Source organism: Nymphaea colorata, chromosome 9, assembly GCF_008831285.2.
Source record: "Nymphaea colorata isolate Beijing-Zhang1983 chromosome 9, ASM883128v2, whole genome shotgun sequence".
NCBI lineage: Eukaryota > Viridiplantae > Streptophyta > Magnoliopsida > Nymphaeales > Nymphaeaceae > Nymphaea > Nymphaea colorata.
Window position 1 is genome coordinate 23,176,837 of NC_045146.1, and position 20,815 is coordinate 23,197,651.

Below are 20,815 nucleotides of genomic sequence, written 5' to 3' on the forward strand. Positions count from 1 at the left end.
CTGGTTTATCACTGCACTGATGGTCTCGAGAACCCTATGCTACCAATTGACCTGGCTCATTACATGCTGGGTGTGTTGCGGTTCGCTGTACCAGACACGAGGGCCAGTTCTTAACGGGTCGTTGCAGAGATATAACTCCTACACTTACAGAACTATGGCTCCTATAGTCCTATTACTTCACCAAGCATTCAATCATGGACTTAATGTGGGAAGGAAGCTATTATAGACTAACGTCCAAATCAGTGAAAGATGGATGTGAGCTTTCTGGTGGACAACTTGAAATGGGCCTTAATTCGAGCAGCTGGGGCCAATGAGCAATCAAGTCATGGCGTGATCATGCAATAAATCGTCGCCAAGAAAGAGAAAAGAAAGGAAAACCTGCAGTTTTCTGAGACTTGAATATACAAAAATACTGCACTGCAACAGTTATGGATGAAACCAGGACTTCCTCTTTCTTAATGCTACTTTCTTTCTCTTTGTAGCCACTGGTACTCACGGCGCGTTAATAATGCTAGCTGAGAGTATCGGATTCAGAATATTTTTCTGTTTGGCTGCTGTTTATTGCATTCTCCTGCCTTAAGTGGTCACTGGAGTTAAAAAATCAAGTTAGGTGATGTGGTCAATGAAAGGTCATCTACAGAGACCCACTATGATCAGTAACACCAAATTAAACTTGATAAACTTGTCGTTTTGACCGTTGACAAACTTTGACATCGTTGTAACCAGTTTCTAACTTTCTCGCCTACTCGGAGAACAAATCCTCGTTTTCCCGTTCCTTACTTATCTCAAACAGCAAAAACAAACGATGGCATCTCCAAATAAATGGACTCTCTTTAGCTTTTTCCTGGCAACACTCTTTGGCAAATGCGATCTCTCACCTACTTCTCACCTAAGCTGCTGCGGCGGTTCTACTGTCTACTACATGGTAGATCTAATTGACAAAAAGTAAAACGGGAACCTTGCAATTAGAGAATCGTTGCCTCGTGACCGAATTTTGCAAGTATTGTTTTCCAGAATTTGCTTTTTTTCAGCCTTATTTCAGTTTTCTGTTTCCGATTCCCTCGACTAAAATAGCTCGAACGAGACAAACACAACCTTCTGTTTAGCGTTGAATACAGACTAAAACCATTGACAGGTGAAGATACAAATAGAAAAAAATTTGACCCAGAGAAAGAGAGACTAATCAGATTCCCAATGTGAAGTCAGGCATACTCGTTAGGGTCATGGGGTGTGCAGGAAAAGAGACGATCTTAGAGAGAAAGATGTGTAACAGGACGATAAAGGAAGGTCTCGTTTGATGCCCATAATAATTCTGTAGTGTAACAGTGCCATGTGATGAGATGGTGATATTCACGGCGAGGAAAAAGACGATAAAACTCAAGGTGACGTTAAAAAAATGTTTACTTTTCACCTCATTTTGATGGGTCAGACGGTAACTATATTTGAAACATGAAGGTCTCCCTGGACGGTTGACAGAAAAGAAGGTATTTGGGTAAAATTTCATAGCCCAAGCAGCCAACTGAAGAAAATGAAAATAGAACCTCGAGCTATTTGACAAAAATTAGGCACCTCACTGCAAGAATGCTATGCAGTCGCAATTAAAAAACTTTACTGGACAAGAAGATAAATGGAAGTTGAAGAAAATGACAACTTTCGTCTTGTCCCAGGCCCCGAACAAGGGGAAAGCTAATTCTTCTTCTTCTTAGCAAGCAAGCACGACAGATGTGGAGGCATTTTGTTGCAAGGGAATAAGTCCAGTCGGTGTCCCGCTTAGGCTATATTGGAAGCAGTTTTATTTGTAAAACCTTGAGATCAGGTATAGGAAGTTAAGATGCCTTGATAATCTCCCGTCTTACTCGGATAATGAGAATGCTCAAAATTCCTCAACGCTATTCATCTTCGAGGTGCCCAAAAGAGAAGTTTGCAATGCAAATTGGAGAAGAATGGCATCACAGGGGCCATGATGATTCCCATCTCACAAGCATTAGCGTCGTTCGATGTTAGGATGCACTGCGACCCATTTAACTAGCCTAAGATACCTGATAGCAAGCATTGATGCGTTCGTTAAATGTATCTCAAATCATTTTCAAATTTCGAGAAAAAACAAAAAAAAAACTAGAACAAGTTATACCATGAAGGTCTGTCAAAAGAAACACACTTGGGTACCTTACAGAGAACCAGCATGCTCTGTCAAGCCATGGTAGCTTAAGAAGATTCTCGTCTTCAGATAGGCAATCCATGGTAGGAATGGCTAGTGGCAGCCGCTTAATTGTTTGTTCAGTATTTGTCGGCAAGAAGTCACATCATTCTCTAGCCTGCATAGAAGCGAGGTAAATGGCTTGCATATACATGGGCAGATTAAATATGAGATTGTAACTGAAAGGGTTCGATACATGTACGTAATTACTGTCCAAAAAGAACAGCTATACGCAATTGTTGCTAGCGTAGGTACGCCTCAATTTGCCGCATGTGTGTGCGGAGGGCGTTGCCTTGGCATGTAGTCAGTAGTGCTGGATTTCCAAGTTAATACTGAAATATGGTTTGCAACACATATATAAGGGCTTCGGGATCTACATAATGGAATGTAATGAAATGCCAGCGCTCTTATCGGATTTGGCACTCCAATTTTAGGGTGATAACTTTGGCCAAAGTTGAAAGATCCAAATCTCATTAAAAAATTAAGAGCTATGTCGCTTCTCACAAATGAAGCTAGTCTTCTATTAACAAACCCCGAACAAGGAAACAGTCACCCAAAGAGTCTTATTTGTGCACTAAATTTTCCCAAATACACTGTAGATCTGAATTTTCGACTTAATACTGCCAACATAATAAACTGTCATTCAAATCAGTCACGTTCTCTCTGTTGTCCACCGTGTAACGCTGAAGCAGAATATCCCAGTTTTTTCACTTGGAGTAATAGCCGTGAGGAGCATAGGGCTGAGAAGAATATGGCTGAGGAGGAGGAGGAGGATAACCAGCGGGAGCAGGAGGATAACCAGCAGGAGCAGGAGGATAACCAGCAGGTGGAGGGTATCCATAAGGAGGATATGCAGGTTGTCCAGGGTAGGAAGCAACATAGCCAGCTTGTGGAGGAAGAGGTTGGTCTATGCGTGACATCTGCTGAACAGGAGGAACTGCCATTGGGCCTGGTGGGCCGAACTTACCATCTCGTTTATCCATTTCAATCTTGTGTTGGGTCTGCAAAAGTCCAATAAATGCATTACAAATATGTGTTTACCAGTATGCTTCATTGCTACCTGAAAAACAAGTTTTTGCTGACGGACCTGCATGCATGCACAAACCCTGAAACAGATGATGACAAAGGCAACTTAGTAGACTAAAACAAGGCAGATATGCATACAGCAGTAATGAGAATTGAGACTTACGTGCAGTACACAGAATCTGACAAACAGTTGAGTGCATGTGAAGCAGCTTGTATTTCATCACTTCCTACAATCATCGCAATAATAGAAAATATGCATGCTAGTTGTTGGAGACAAAACATGAATCCCTATAGTAAGCCAAGAAGTTGTTAGCAAATCAATACTTAATGAAGAAAAGAGAGGTGGCACGAGAGAGAGAGAGAGAGAGAGAGTACAATTATGCAGTTGTCGCAAGGTGTTGTCTGAATATTGAACTGATCTTGCAACAAAAAACGTGTTGATGCGACAGAATTTCCAAAGCATAGAAGAACCTGTAAGAGATGAACAAGTTCAGTTTGAAATATAGCAATATTAAGCACAACATTTTGCCAGACATGCACATTGTTAAAACAGGCAATAGTTTGCAGTTATAAAATATAGCAGTAAAAAATTGTCCACGAGGTTTCATGGATAAGGCAATGCACAAAAAATCATAATCACTAACAGAATCCTTCATGAAGCAACTCTGCCGTCAATATTTATCCTGGATTTTGCAAACAATCTTCCTTAGATATAATGTAAATGTGATATTACTAGGTGGAAACCAACTCGACTAAAAAGAAGCTCCGATGCACTGGTATTGGACAATTTGGGGATTAGAGAAGCAACTGTGATTCAAGGAGAATAAATTATATTCCTGAAGTAAACAAGCACTCAAAGCATCATCAGAAAATATTACTCTTGACAACAGGAATTACAAGCATGTCAAAGAAAGAGCATCAACATATGAGACCAATACGGAGAGCACTGATAGTTTACTTGAGCCATGAGAATCGCCTACATACTAGTTTCAAAGAAATTAGTTAGACATTTAAACGTCAAGGTCAATGGTGTTAAAGATGCTTAATAGCTGACCATTATTATGAACCAAAGAGCTATTCATACCTCTGTGAATAGGCAAAACTCTGGGCACTTACTTTCGCCACATCTTCCACTGCATGGCATGTAACCTGCACAACACACGTATCTGCAGCAGATGTAAATTACAAGAAAAAAGAACCTGGAGGGAAAAAGATAATTTTTGAAAATGATGAGTAGCAAATACCTGTTCATATCACCGTATAGAGCTCGTTTGCGAAGCATGTATGATACACAGGGTCCACTGATGAAAACATGTACATTAGACTCTCATAAGGGAAGAAACTTTTAAGTTCCTTAAATCACAGCCCTGTAGTTATTTTGTTCCTCAAAAGGAGCACGAAGATTGAATACTTTTTTTTTTTTCCAACAAAAAGTACCAAATCTCCACAAACTTACATATCACTAGTTCTCTTGAGTTTGCTCTTTAAGAGGAAACCCCTCCTAAGGTTGCTCTTGTGTTTAAATAAGCTTTCAGTTTACAAAACTAAGGATGCATGTTTTGTGGAATTGCTATTTTATTGTTGTCAGAAAGCCATTTTTTTCTTTTTAATTTACCGCAAACTTGTCCTCACTGTGGGTTAGACTTCTGGCTTTGCAACTACTTTGTCATCCTCTTCTCTATTTCGTAGGACAGCAAATCCAACGTCTTTTGAACCAGAATCTTCTAGCTTAGATAGGGTTGTTCTTTCTGGGCAGCCTATCATTTCTTTCTTACTGAATGCTGGTGTCCAAGTCCAGTATGCTTTGCTCACAAATGCAACTGATCAAACCTTGATTTTTAGCCAGCCAAAGCAATGGCAGATTGATATATCATGGCTTCGATTTTCTTCAGATTTGCGTTGAGTAAACACTGGAGCTTCATGCCACGATTCGCATGGTCATTATGGCCCTCCAGTGTTTCTTTGAAGGTGTTGGTCACAGACAACTTACCTTTTTGAACCTTATTAACTTTTGTTACATCGCCCGCACAACAACACAAAGAGATGTATAAAATATTTCACATCATATAACACATCATTAGACGTAGCTTAGAAATCGTTCAGAAATTAGGTGTTCCCATAATGGGAAAAGGATATCTAAGAGGCGCAAAATGCAAAATAGGCGTACAGTTAAATGCAGATCATGCGACGCATCAAGATTCAAAAAATATTAATCAATTCCTCGACTGAACTTTTCTCTTATTTTTTCATGCCTCGGTTAAGCAAAGCAAGTAACGAGAACATGAATCCCCCAGACAAGAAAACAAACATTCACATCGGCACCTTAAATTTTCGACTGAAGCAAACTGAATTTCCTAAAATTACAAAGAAAAATAAAGAAGATCGCACGGAAGGAGCGGTAAAAGTAAAATGACAAAGACAAATGAGAGTGCTTTCAAGATTACATTTATAAAGATCGCTAGGTCGAAGAACTTACCACCAAAACGCGAGACAGCAATCTACCAAAAAAAAAGAAAAAAAAAAAAGGAAACAAGAAACGATTATTAACTAAAGTAGAAGGAGAATCAGAAAACAATAACCGGCAAAATGATATATAAAACCACAAATCAGCCCCACTAGACCCTGCCTCCGTCCATCCTCTCCATTCAACAGAACAGATCAAAAGGAAAGGGGAAAAAAGGGAAGAGTCCACTTCAAGGGAGAAAACGAAAAACCAAAGGGAAACCAGAGCCATTATGGTAGCGATTGAAGTACGTACATGGCAGATCCACCTGCATGGTGCTTATCAGGTCAGTGTGCCAGAGATTGGTGAAGTTCTTGCGAGCCTCCATCTTGTCCACGTACTCTTGCGACGCCATCTTAAACAGCCCGAATTCCTCTCCTCCTCCTTTTTCCTCCTCAACGCCCTAATGCCACAATTTCTCCCTTCTCTGCTGCCCCTGCGTCCACAGACGAACGCAAACAAATTGGAAAGCTTTGGACGGACAGATTCTCACCTCAGCCGAGAAAGAAAGAGAGACACAGAGAGAGAAAGAGAGAGTGCCTTGGCGAAGAAGGGTCGTCGTCTCCGGGAAGGGGTGAAGGAAGTAAGAAAGGAAGATGAAAGTCGACGTCCTCAGCCCGGTGAAAGTCGAAAGTCTCCGTCCTCCAGCAGCCTCCCTTCCCCCAAAAAACACGACACCATCCTTTGTTCAACTGCCGGGATGACGAAACTACCCCCTCGCCTTTGCTTTTTCTCTAATACAAATTACCTTTTTCTTTTTGCTTTTAAAATATATTACGTTTTCTTTTATATAAAATAGGGGGCGGTTTCCTTCTGGTAGAGCGTAGGTTAATATAGTTATTTTATATTAAACAAATACATGAAAACGAAGGAGCAGGGTGAAGTTGCTCCCAGTTTCTAAAATCGGATTTCGAAGATTCATAAGCTTCGCTTTATTGATTCAGTTCAAATCAACTTTTAAATAAAAAACCAAACTTTGCTTTCCAAAAGGAAAAGGCTGCGAAAACAATCACTCGAATACGCAATTAATAAATGTTTATGAGAAATCAATTAAACAAAAACAAACGAAGCACTTAACAAAGGGCATTTTTTTATAACGTGGATATGAAAAGGAGTGTTTGGTCATCTCCAGCAAAGACTCAAACCGGATGGAGATGGAGATGGAGAGCGTCGCGTATTATAGATTTGAAAATGTGGAAACCAACCAACCAACCAACCAAGTCATACAGCTCGATTCAAAATTCGAGTTAGAACGGGATGGTTGACCGAGCCGATGGTTCAGAGATCCGAGTCGGGAGGACCCGTTCACAGACTGACAGAATCGATTCGTCGCCATCCGCTTTTTCTTTCTTTTTTCTTTTTTACTTAACCCCCCCTTGTAAAATTTTAAAAAGTGCACTTCAGCCCCTGTAATTTACAGTGTAAGTCGTCCCCTTTCCAAGAACAAAATTTCTAGAGAAATAAAATTTTGTCTAGTTCGTTCTTCAACGCATTTGCTTTCAAGCTAAGGCACATACATGAATGGGGTCCGTGGGCAGCTGGCGTGGTGAGATTCAATCAATTTATTGACCAAGTCAGGCCTGCCTGAAATAATGTGCCAGTCGGGGACGTCGATTAATCAAACTAGAATCAGGATTCAAACATGAGGTACTTTGTTAGATTCGCAATTTGAATCTGATTCGAGTCCGAGTCTTAAGTTTACGTCCAAATCTAAATCCGATTTCTAAATGCTCAAACAAATTTAAACCATGTTGTGAATTGGTTTTTTTTGTATGGGTATCGGACATAAGATCTTTAATTAAATTTGAATCAGACTAGATGTGTCTCCGACATTTAGGCTGAATTCTTTCTTTCAAATGAAATGTATAAAGAATTCATTTTTCTATAATTTTTTTTTCTTTATAGTCATTTTTCATAAATAATTTGGGAGTTACGAATAATTAGCTTGATATTGGGTCCACTCGATACATTATTGAGTATGCAATCAAATCATTCTTTTTGAAAGAAGTTTCATTACCATAAAGAGATATGAGAATTATTATCATATTTCTTCATAATAATAACAATAATGTGCTGAAGTTTCAAACAACATATAGTTGCGTGATTATTCAATTCAACCATGTTAGAAATTCCCGATAGAAAAACTGGGCTTTTAACACCATGAAAGCCTTTTTTTTTTTTTTTTTTTTTCATTTTTATTTTTAACCCAATGGACCATACTATGGGTCGTGTTGGCATAATTTAGGCACAATCCTATCTAACTCTCCAACTTGTTTATAAAAAACTAATGATAATTTTATATTTAATTGAAGCCAAGAAACCATTTGTCGGAGGGTAGGCCGCCTCCCAGATTTATTAAGAAAAAAATCATGCACTCCGATCTAAGAAAAGCACAAAACAATATATATATATATATATATATAACCGAAACATGTGCCATTAGCATGTGAGCAACTTAGACCAAAGATATTTGGCCAATCGTTTTCACTGTTCTTGGGCCAACATTACATTTTCCGGAAATTTGACTGCTGAATTGACCTGCTGCTGCACTTGTGCAATAAAATCCATCTAATGCCATTTGAAGCCATGAATGGTGAAATTCATGATGTTTTGTTTACAGAAGCAAGAACAATTTATTTTGAACAAACCATTGAGTAACCCTCTTTTTTTTTTGGACAAAGAAAAATAACAACTTATTTCAAACAAACGGTATTTGTTGAAACCTTTTTTGTTCGTTGAAATAGAACAGAAACATTTTATTCAAACGAACAATCCTTGAGGAATCCATTTTTAGTGGTTGGGACGTCTGTCCGTAAGAAAGGAATTTGCATCTTTCTCTTACTTTTTCTTATCATTCGGATTCCTTCTCTGTCCTTTTGTTGCTTGGAGGAGGTCCCCAAAATAATGGGGGCATCTTCACAAGTGTATTAAATGGGTCTAGAGGAGAGTTGGCATAATAGGTGGTCAGTTTTCATTTAAAGTGTTAGGGGGCATCGTCAGTAGTGAAGCTACTTGTTACCTGGGGTGGGCAGTGGCCCACCCCAGCCATTCAAAAATTTCATTATAATGTCCTAACATCACATTGCTATGACCCTAAATTTGTTTTGCCAAGGCAAGTGCCCCACGATTTGGGCATCATCAGGAGCTATGTATGTAGATGTACAGGTTGAAGCTCAGTGAAAGGGCAAAAACATTTAAAACCAAAATTAGTTGCGGAATGTCCTACTTTTTTCAAGAATCTTTGATGTGAGGGTGAGTGTAACCTCTAAAACGGAAATCTTTTTTATGACAGTAAACGACCCCTTACCCACCAATCTTTTTCCAGAAGAGTGCCATGGGAAAGCAGCGTTTCAAATCAAGAACCCCATAAAAGATAACTTGTCTTTAATCAAATGCTGCAATCACGGAGTAATGTGCAAAAACAAGAAGCATATTTTCGTTTTAACGTTTTACAAAAGCTGAAAAGGAGAAATGATGTGTAAACGTATTTTCCTATGAGATTCATCTGAATAACTTTTTTTTTACTGCAATTCAATTTATTTTCAGGTCTAAAACTAGTCAATTTTAACATTAACTACGAGTTTTGCTGAAAACCAACCAAAAAAAAAAAAATCATAATCCCAAATTAACTTGTAATTAAAACAAAATTATTTGTAAGATGTCTAGCTTTTTAGGTTTTGAGGTGCTAGAAGCGACTACTTGAATTACCCAACCTAGGACGTGTTTGGTTGAGAAATAAATGATGATCTAAGGCTGCATGCATGACTTGTTTAGACAGTAAAATACCCATCCAAATACAAAACTTAGTAATTAATTAAATCTTGGTGCTGGGCATTTGATTGCTCCAGATTTGAAATTCGTCGATCTGATATGGCTCTGACACGACTAATTTTTTAGTTATGTGGCAAAATATATACGATAAAATCTACAGTTCATCAAACTATGGATCTTAGATCAGACCTAAGATTTACTCTTAAAATTCTTATTTTACTCTTTTTTCTTTTTTTCCAGATTTAAGATCACAAGGGGGAGGGTCGGATCTTAAGTTTATGGTTTCAAATATTGAGAATCTCAAATCCGGGGCTATCAAACGGCTCTATGCGGTCCTGAGTGGGTTTGATTAGGATCCTTTTCGGGCAACCAAACATGCCCTTAGGGTTGGGTTGGTGGAGAAAAATAACATTGTTATCTTTATCATTAACTTGATAAATATGTTACCCAATAATTTCCAAATCCATCTTTTCCGGATGTCTAGACATGTAAGCTGAAAAAAAGTATTGGTGGACAAATGTTTTTTGTAAAATCCTCCTGATATCTTGTCTTTTATAAACTTACGAAAACATGTTTTTTTCTTTTTTCATGTAGATCACTAGGTATTTCAATATGGAGATAACTGCCCTTGCTGGATTAAGTTTCTAAAATGCTTACATATAGGTTCGTCTTCAACTTAAGGTAGTAAGTACAGCTTTTAGTATCTGCATTTGAACAAGAGGAATGTAAGGATTTTAGATTGAGAATCGCCATGATTCGAGCAAAAAATCAGGCAAACCTAAGCCATAAGGAGCAAGTGAAACTTCATTTCTATTACGTTGAGATCATTGTAGAGTTGGATAAACTGAGCCAACATAACATATATTTCATAGACTGATAGCATCAGAAAGCCTTTCATATGCACCCATGTCCTGAATATACATAGAAAACCAAAACCAAACGTTTCTGGCCGGACGTCCTTGTATTTATAAGAGTTCAATATGTAAACAGCAAACAATGAAATGGGGGAAAAAAAGAAAAGGGAAACTAGGAAAGAAAGAAGAGAAGAGAACAATACATAGTGAACATGGGGCCGTCGAGTTATGGATGAACTGATGTATGAGGACTAATGGAAGTTGAGATCTCCTTCATATGTCATTCCAAACTGCCAGCCTGAAGGAGCAACGTTGTTCAAAATGAGGGTCTGCTTGGTAGAGCGGCATGTGATCCTGAAAGACAGGGTTTGGCCTCCGAGTGCGGAGAAAGCCTGGTATGTGGCGCCCCAATTGTGGGACATTGTTATCCAACCGGTTTCGCTGCCCATGACAGCCACTTCCAAGATGTCTCCCCCTCCACCCATGTTCATTATGTACACCAGCAGCCAGTATGCGTTGCCCTGCAACGTGAACCTGATCCCACCCTTTGGGGTACATGCAACCCTACAATTCAGACCACTCTCCCTTGATCAGTACCACCATGGTAGTTCAAACTAAGTTTTTCACAAACCCAATTTCGGCGGTCACCTAAGTTACACAAAGAGTTATTTGGCAGCAGCAACACATGAATCTGTATCTGCTCCATGGACCACTAGAACGATGTGTTCCTCAAATTTATCTCAGATTCATGAAAAGTAGTGTTTCTAATGCCAAACAACCCTTTCTACACGTATGTGTATACACAAAAGTGTGTACTTATTACGTACCTACGGTATTGAACTGGAACAATGCCGGCATGCCACTCGGCGATCTGCATGAAGGCTGGCTTGGCCAAGTCGAAGTGTTGGCGTGGCGGGTTGCACCACCCTCCGTTGTCGGAAGGCTCAGCCCAGTTCGGTGGGCAGAGGTTTGTGGCGGTGACTATAATGGATTTCTGGTAGCATGCTGGTGCACCATTGCATCTTATTTCGTAGCATTGCCCGCATCCGAGGCCGTCTTGGTACAGGACAGAGCTAAGCGCTGCAGTATCGGTTCCATATCCGTTGCTGAACAGGTTTCCATATCCGCACGCTCCTCCTGAAAAAAAAGAAAAAAAAGTTTCCATAGTTATTGCTTATTGCAAGCATATTTACCTTGCAAGTGCGATACATTTAAGCATCGCCGGATCAAAAAAACAAAGTTTGTCTACCATAAGCATGAGAAATGATTTTGATTGAGAGAAGGGTATTGGCTAGTTAAACTTTGGTCCCATCTTATATAACAAAGTTAAAATCTCTGAGACAAACGTTCTGTTTTCATCATGGACCAGCAAATCAAACACGGTGAAGGAACATGCATTTCTCATGGCACCCTACACCAGGAAGGGGCATTTCCCCCAAAATTCAGGATCAGCTCTGAAACAATAAAAAGATTGTCTATATGTCCATTTGCGTCCATAGCAATTGGCTAAGCTGCAATTTGCCGTAATATTTCAACCAAGACAACAATATTGTTTTATGTACATGTGAATACCATTTCATGGGGTAAAAGGCAGAAGGACTATTTGTCACGTACCCATGGTCTCTGAAGCAGTTTCATCTCCATAGAAAGTTGCATGAGCGTCGATCCAACCAGAGGGCTGAAATCCTCCACCATTGCCGTTGTCGGAAGGTTGGTCTCCGGCGGTCGGCGGCGGGGATGGATCCTGACGTTTGTCACCAGAGGACCCTTGACCAGCCTCGATCAGAAGAGGCCATGAGCACAGCACAACCAAGATGAGGTACCCAAGAAGGGCCTTAGTTCTGAGCCTCTGGCAAATCATCTCTGCACCAGAACCGCGACTCCGGAGTCTGCCTACTTACGTACCCAAGAAGGGCCTAAGTTCATTCCAATCTCATGTTCTCTGCAACCAATATATACATATACCTTGTCCATGGACGCATTGACTATTGGTTTAGCTAGCGTCAGACACGAATGCAGAAGTCTCTCTCTTTCTGTGCGGACGGCCAAGACGTGCAATCCACCATGCATCCATGTGTGCAGCCCCACGTCGTGCATAATCGTATTAGAGTTGGTGGCATGCCAACAATAGTTTGAAAACCGAGTCATCTTCATCTTCTTCTTCTTCCTCTCGGCCAGAAGAATAAAAAATTAAATATGCAGTCACAAACAGTTTTTCAGAACCCCTGCAAGGACTGTTCCCTACTGTAATCACAAGAGAGAGAAAGTTCTGACATTAGAAAACTATGGTTATTCTAAAAATCTTCTGTGAACGCTAATATGCAGACCAAAATCAAAATTGATGCAACCAGGGGCTAACTTAGACCGCCAAAGAGGGAGCTCTACTTTAATTAAACTTAAGTGTACAATATGTTGACTTCGATTATTCTTTAATTTTCATCTCTTTTTTCTATCCATTTGTATGCCAAAGGTAAGGCTTTGCTAATAAACAATGATACTTGCCCTCCGAATATTCAGAGCTAGGATCAAGCAGCTAGAGACACTGTATATGTATATATATGCAAGAAACAAGCATGGAGGATCTAACCAATCCCATAGTCATGCTCACCATCAAGGTGGGGACTTCCTGAAACTGCTTCAGAACCAAGAACCTAATGACATAATAGACATTGTAGAGAACCAGAACATGGCACGCACTGAATTAAGTGGGACCTCTTCAAGTCCTTATAGATACTAAATAAAATATAATGGACTATGAAATGGGAGTTAAAATTAACATGAAGCCAGAGAGAAAGCCATTAATGAAATCTAGCTATGCATGATTCTGCTGATCAGGGTCTACAGTTTGAAGACTTTGGCTAGCAATAAGCATTAGGGCAGTGAATCAGTGGCGCCCGAACTAAACAACTCCGTCCAGTAGGATTCAGGAAAGGACGGGTCTGGTTAACATTGGTGTAAATCTATTGTATGGTGGGAAACAGAACTTGCGAAATGAACCAAGCTAGCAGCAGACCACTCGTTCGTTAACAGAAGCTACAGATTTCCCGAGGAAGGTTTCTTTTAAAATGTCTCCTTGAAGATTAATAATATGGAAAGTAGATGAAAATATATTTTCACACTGTATGCAAAATATAACATAGTATGCTCATCTTTGGTTCCCTCAGATGTGCGAACGGGTTTTTCTAGATAAGTTCTTCGACGAACATCAACAGAGATAACATAGCTCCAACTAGACCTGAGTCCTCAACATTGAAAATGGAGAATAAGCCAAGGAAAGAAAAAGCTTAATGTGGTTCTTCAACACAGAAGGCACAACTTTCAGCCTTGACGGCTCTTGTGCAAAACCTTTATTTTAGACGAGACAATCTATTAGAAATAATTTTTCAGTTAATAGATTTGCTGCTAATATTTGCCAGATTCTTATCTTTGGCCGATCTTTTTGACTGAAATGACCTAGTGTTTTCTTTTGCTAAAAATGAATACCTCCGTAACTTCAAGGATTTTATTTTTTGATTTTAGCATTTTCTCTCTAAGTATGATAGTTTTGCTCTTCTTCTGCGTTCATCCACCGTCAAACAGGATCTTAAATTGCTAGGTCTAATTTGTCTTGAAGGTTGACTATGACATCTCTTTGGTGAAGAAGTCAGTGATCTCTTTCATCATTGTGGGTTGTTATCCCAGCCTAGCTAGGCCTTCTTCAGCAAACATTTTGCTCTAACACTGTTTTGAAAAAAGTAGAATATGTAAAGAGAAAAAAAAAATCAGCATGTTTCTTGACCGCATAAAGCATAACCGTTGGCCTTGGTACCTCTTCTGCCAAACATTCGTTACACATGACAAGTCCGTTACAAAGATTTTTGACAAGTTTTGAGTTGCAAATTTGTTGTCAATCTTTGTTACAAAGATTTTTGACAAGTATTTGTTCTTCAAATACTTGGCTCCTTAATTTGAGCATTTCTTCTCTAACTAAAATAATCTTCATCTTCTCTTCTGCTTTCACTACTCAGGTAGATCATGTGGCTGTTGACCCATTTGGGCTCCTATTGTTTGAATTCACTTGATGCCTACTACTAACCAAGCTTGACATGGGTTTTGCTTATGTTTGGAAGATAGGATTATGGCTTCATCCCTCACCAATCAACCTATTAGCATGCAAATTTTTCCAGAAGTAGTAAGAGGAGAATGAAGGATGCCAAGTTGGATCAAGTCTCAACCTACGTAACACGGGTACATGCATTTAACCCACGTACCCATTCCGGTACGTGGGTACGGCACAAGCATCAGATACGGGCTGGATCGGGTCTGGGTCAGACCCCATCTGAACCAAAAAAATTGTTCCATTTTATACCTGAATTGATGACCGGCAGCGACGATGACCGGCGGCGATGTCCAGTGGTGTCCGCCGGCAAGCAGGTAAGCGTTTTTTTTTTTTTTCTTTTTGATATTACAACTTAGGTTTCCTTTTCTAATTTGGGTTTTTTTTTTGGATGTTTTTGTTTGAAGATTGAACTGTCGATCTTTCCATTTTCTTGATTTGGGGATGTTTTTGTTTCATATTTTGTTGGATACCTAAAAGGATTTTAGAGTGAAGGTTGATATGGGTTTAGAGAAGCAACTGTTGCTTTTCCAATAGGGATTTGGTACGTCTGGTTTTTTGCCGCATATGATTAGATATCAAGTAGATGATGAATACTGGATAAGGTTCAAATAAATGTTGTTGGCAACATGAAAAAGGATAAAAGGGAAACACTTCTTTACGGAGTTCATGAATGCGGACAAACTGGGGAATTGATCTACATTACAAACTGCCAATTCTTATATGTGAAATGCGAGTTTTCTATGTGAATTTTCTAGCTTACTCTCCCTTCTTTTGGGCTCATTCTGTTCAATTTCCTTCCTTCTATTTCTATTTGTGATACTACACGAAAGCCAAGCAATGGGATTTCGTTGTCGTGGTAAAAATGAGGCATCATTTTGCTGGAGAACGGCAACGAAAATAAATGTCTTACAACCACAAGAAGGAAACTTCTTTGCAGTATATTGCTATGTTTTTTTTTAGCAAACATCTGAGTGAACTATTAATGTTTTTTTTTTTTTTTTTCATTTTTGACAATATAAAATTTGCCGTACCCTCGTACCCACAATGTTCAAAATTGTTGTGTCCAAATCCATACCGCCATAGTCCATGACCATACCGTACCCGCACTCATGTGACATAGGTCTCAACCCTGTTTACTTTTCAATGGCTTTGTTCTCATAGACCTTGAAGGTCAGAGCACTCACTGAGAGACCTTCTCAGCAGCCAGTTGAACGGGTTCTTTCATATGTGAAAGTCAAAGCCTGATGGATAGAACATTAATTTTGATCAAATTATTCTTTTGAGTGTTTTTTTTTTTCATATGTACGTTTACACTATGCATCATTCACTGGGTCTTGACCATGTTGGCTTTCGTGTCCAATGCCGTTCCTTCTCAAAGGTGTGGATTGAATCCATAAACGCGCTTGCTCCATAAGCCACATCTGAATTTGATCTGATCTTCAACATGTGCTATACGGATCTGGATTCGGAATGTTCACAATCAGATCAACATCGACACAGTTCCAAACGTTTGCCGAATGAATCAAACCGTAGGCCAAATTTACAATAATATGGAAATAAGAGAGGAATCAAAGGAAAGGTAATGAAACTCTTTATTAATTAGGAACGTAAATGGATCATATGTATAATCCCCAACCCGAGCTTATTGTCCACTTGTGATCTGTTAAATATACCTGATCTGCTTACTTACAAATGTTAGATATATCCTATGGTTGTTGCATCCATATTGTGCTTCGGAAAACAAGGTCCGACTTCAAGTTGGAATGTGGATTCAATTAGGTAGGGCCTAATCAGTTTAGGTTCAACAAAAGTTATATCAAACCCGAACCCGAACCAATTGCAGCCCCCCGTATTCCTCATGCATCGGCAAGTGGAAGCCATGAAGAATGTCGTACTTTATTCACTTTGATACTTGTGATGTCCAAAAATCTAATACTGGCCAGACTTGATAAAAAGTACAGTGAATGGGTTAGCAGATCATGTTATGATAAAAATTATTTTGTGGCTATAAAATGGTGAGTGTGGAAGAAGCCGGGAAAAAAGTTTATTAGCACCATACAACTAGAAATGTGAATGTAGTTAATATATCCAATTACTGATCCAATTTTAAAATTGTTCAGCAGCATTTGCTATACAAATATGAATCTAATAATTACTAATTGGATTAAATTCAACAAGCAGTTTCATAATCAATACCAAATCCAGATGCAAATCTGACCCAATTACATGTAAATGTCGGATTTTTGCTGGCGAAAGGTCAGATTTGAATTTGTTTTTTGGTAAATACAATTCAAATTCAAACCCAAATCTGATTACATAGAACGCAACTAAATTGAATTCAGTAGAGGCTACGTATAACTCAAATCTGAACCACTTTATATCTCATAAATATTTGCATCTTGTATGTATTTGCCTCTACGGATTTGTTCGTTCTTGTATTTATTTATTTATTTTTGTTCAATCATTCAGTCGCGTGGTTAAATTGATGGGACCTTAGGTGACCATTTTGAAGGAAAATTTTCTGTCGGACAAGTATCTTCCTACAGAAAACTTTGGACGAATAACAAAAATGTGATCACGGTTAAATGAAAGCCTTTGAAACTTAGGAGGCAATCGATCACTTCTTTGGTCTAATAGAAGAAAAAGAGTTGTAATTCTTAGGCATTCAATTCAACTCAACGTTGATTTTCAGTTCATGTGCCTAACTTTGCTTAATTATATGATACCATGGCATGCTTTCACGGAGATTTTTCTTGTACTTTACTTATAACATCAGTGTTCCTCTTTACACTCGCTCAATTTTCAGAAGAAAATTGAATAAGCTCAACCCTGAACTATATATAGGACCAGCATGTAAAGTCTTACAAGTAAAGCATTTTTGATGAATTTATGAGACGAGTTGTCCTTCTATTTCAATACAGGAAATCTAAGTTCTGCGAATTCGTGACCTAATAGAAAGGAAGAAAGTCATCATCCCATGAAACGAAGAACTTTCTTAAGGCACTAGATTCTCTTCTCTTTTTTTTTTTCCGTCGTCTCTTTCTCAGCATCCAAGAATTGTATTCCATCAAGAAATTTCAACTGTGGATATCTTGCAAGTTCTTTATATATTTATCAACTTTGTCTGCATTCTTCAATTTCCAAGAAGCATGGATTCAGCTCATGCTATCCAAAATCAACTTCTTCGTAGTTTCTTTTTCCCTCAATTTGACCGTTGTGCATGAGTACGGACTTTTCAACGCCATGATCTGATTTTTCTCACGTTCTGACGTGACCATGAACCAGTTTTCAGGTTCCTCTGTTCCCTTTCCTGCCAAAGACTACGCAGTTTATTTGTATTAGTCATATGGTGGTGGCCGTTCAGCCGCCACAGAAAAGTCATTCTACCACGAAAAACAAGGAATTGTGACCATGGCGACAAATATCACTGCCATCCTCTCTCTTTTCATAAGGTTGCAGTGGGCTGGAAGAACTACAGACCTCCATACATGACCTCCACCTCTATTTCTGTCTCTGTGTGAGTGTTTCCATGTACAGGAGAAAAGTAACATGGGTGGAGTGGGAAAATTTTTTTCATGAGCACTAAGTATATGGTTAACAAAATTTTAATTGACTATGGGACGGACAATCACCCGATTCTTGTGAGGTGCCCTATATAACTGGGTCCAAATTCATCGAGTTTTAACATTAAATTAAGGTTTTAAAGAGTGGACTCTGTTGTAGGGCATATGCCTCACGAACCCCACCTATCTCCACCTGTGTTGTTTAAAGAAGAAAACGATAAAGTAGAAGAGTTGCACCCACCTAGCTAGGCCTGTCCTCTTGCGGCATCTAAGTTGGAGAAACTTCCCAATTAATGCATGTCTCCTTTTCCCTTTGTGTAAGGCTGAAGATAAAGATCAGAAACGAGTGCAGATGGCAGTTTCAAGGAACAAAGAAGGAGAAAGATCGCATTTTGAAGTTTCATACCGTGGAAAGTCACATGGTCTTCTCCGCTGAGTTACATTTTTATTTGATTGAAAGACTGGTTGTTTCTCCTGCATGACTAAAGTACATCTGCGTCAGATAAGAATCAAACAAAGCGGCCTGAAAAGAACAACGATGTTCACTTCAGCCCCACGCATATAATATGCGTAAGAAAAGAGGGCGCTTCAATAAACCTAAGCCCTGTGAAGTCCGACAATCTGAACTCAAACATCAGAGAAGATGCCCAGATGTATCTGCAGTATGATGACTTTTCTGACAGCAAAAAAGTCTAATCGTTTCAGAAGCAAAGTCAGGTTAGCATCGTCTCGACGGCTTGATTTGAGTCGAAAGACTGGTTGTTCCTGGTCTCATCTTTGCCTGGTGTCTAAATCAATCCCTGTCATCCCCTCTCTATTCTAGCCAACATGGTTGATTATTCTCTGTGCGTTTCTCGTGCTTGAGTCTCTGCATGACAGGCTGTAAACTGGGGATGTTCAGTCAATCACTGTTATGATTTTTCTCTTTCAGGATTAAATCAGCGGCATTAGAATTTAGATCCACTACTTTCATTACAGATAAGGACGTTAAACTGTTTTGTCCCCATAGCATAAAATGGACAAAATTTCCAAGAGGTTCAAACATAAAAGTTCTTTTCAAACTGATCAGATTTTACAAGGATTGGTCTTACTGTGGGTGGTACGTTCCATCCGTCTCCCCTTTAATTTTTTGTTTAAATTTCTTGGTGGGAAGAGCTCTCTCTCTCTCTCTCTCTCTCTCTCTATATATATATATATATATATATATATATATATATATATATATATATATATATATATATATATATATATATATATATATATATATATATCGAAAGCAGCTGAGTGGGTATGTTTTTGCTTATATGGAGACATAGTACTGGATACAGACAAGAAAAATCTAGAGTTGAAAGATGTTGGAATTCATGCCCTTGGGGATGATCTTTATGGCGCCAGAAATTGGACGAGTGCACACTTCAAAGTTCAAAAGCTGAAGTAAAATTTGGCGTCCCCCGATTTCATGAACTTGGTACCACGCAAACACTTACACAAAAGAACGACCATGCAAAATTTTATACGGATGAAGGACATTCACTTTTCTACCTGTCCTGCCACCTCTTGTGGTGGACCTACCCAATCTCCTAAATTGTGGTCGCTCTGGATTAATTGTTTCTTGACAGTCTCCCTGGACTTGGAACTTTGAAGAATATGTCAGTAACGGATATTAAATAAGGATGATGGGCATATAGTGATTACTTGCCTTTGATGTCGGGGACTGCTTTTAAACATCAGAATCCCAGAATCACAGAAAACAAGAAGGATTATCAAAAGATCTTTCCTGCAAAGAATGGGCCATGGGGTTAGTCTCTTTATTAGGAACGCAGGGATGTCGGTTCGACCTTATTTATTTTCAGTCTTATCTGCAGGTTCTCTCTTGTGGCCAGTTGGGAGTGGGCCGGCATACACTATTGACTCAGCCGGGGTCTTGCCACAGGATCTTATCAAGCTAAATCTGAACAAGCATTGAAACTCTCGAGCTTGTGGACACTGACGACCTCTTTATCGAAAAGGCAGGAATTGGTTCCTGTTTACTCACAAGATCCATACATGTTGGAGTCTGCCGGAGCCTATCTCTCCTATCAAATTCGTATCGAGCTGGAATCTAGGCGCTAGAGTCGCTGGGCTTAACGTTAATTGTGAAGCAAGATGTTGATGGAAGCGATTTCAAATGAAAGGTCCAAAACAGATACCATTTCATGCACCAACATGTTTAAACCCTTTCCACAGTTTGATAGGTCCATGACTACTGATTACCCACATAAAACTTCTCAAAGAAGAGAAGCATCCAGTTCTCAAGAACTAAGTTGTCGCTTCTGCTTTAAAAGAGAGAAGCATCCAGTTCTTTCCCTTCGTTACACCAAACAGTCTCAAATAGAACTCGAGATTTCAGATGCTCAAATTTGGTATCCCATGCCAGCAGCTGACTTTATAATTCATCATGGTACGCCATAATGAGGCCATAAATGGCCCCAGAAAGATGCCCTATTCCTTGGGGTTCGTGGACATGGGCATCAGCATACATGACGTCCACGATTAGTATGGTTCATTCGTTTTACGTTGGCATGAGGTTCCCTTTACTCATTCATCTCTCTCTCTCTCTCTCTCTCTCTCTCTATCTATCTATGTCTCTCAATGGCATACCAAGAATAGAGAGGCATCATAAATACCATAAGTGCTTCAATACTGGAGGTAGTTGGACCCCATATTATGTCAGCTAGTTACTCCATGCGGTTTGTATATTCAGAGTCGTGGTGGTGAAGATGGTCATACCACCAAGGTCTTGGTCCAAGAACGTGAAAAAGA

At 39.3% G+C, this 20,815-nt stretch overlaps 2 protein-coding genes across 3 annotated transcripts; both read right to left on the reverse strand.

Moving 5' to 3' along the window:
- Nucleotides 1-2,640: 2,640 nt before the first annotated feature.
- LOC116261370 (uncharacterized) lies at nucleotides 2,641-6,425 on the reverse strand. Of its 2 annotated transcripts, none has more exons than XM_031640098.2 (9): nucleotides 6,267-6,425; nucleotides 5,982-6,162; nucleotides 5,700-5,721; nucleotides 4,468-4,524; nucleotides 4,308-4,389; nucleotides 3,599-3,694; nucleotides 3,387-3,511; nucleotides 3,285-3,303; nucleotides 2,641-3,198 (listed from the first exon to the last, which is right to left on the reverse strand). In XM_031640098.2, exons 2-9 carry the CDS (start codon nucleotides 6,079-6,081, stop codon nucleotides 2,905-2,907), a joined length of 795 nt encoding a protein of 264 aa, XP_031495958.1. In that variant the 5' UTR covers nucleotides 6,082-6,162; nucleotides 6,267-6,425; the 3' UTR covers nucleotides 2,641-2,904. The 2 variants fall into 2 exon arrangements, with proteins under 2 accessions (XP_031495958.1, XP_031495959.1); XM_031640099.2 differs by having other exon boundaries at nucleotides 5,982-6,153; nucleotides 6,267-6,406.
- A 4,177-nt stretch (nucleotides 6,426-10,602) lies between these two features.
- Nucleotides 10,603-19,543, reverse strand: LOC116260832 (expansin-A7-like). The gene is given in 5 exon segments (XM_031639347.1): nucleotides 10,603-10,915; nucleotides 11,179-11,488; nucleotides 11,966-12,029; nucleotides 17,721-17,748; nucleotides 19,503-19,543. Coding segments are annotated over 5 exon segments (756 nt in total).
- Nucleotides 19,544-20,815: the final 1,272 nt, after the last annotated feature.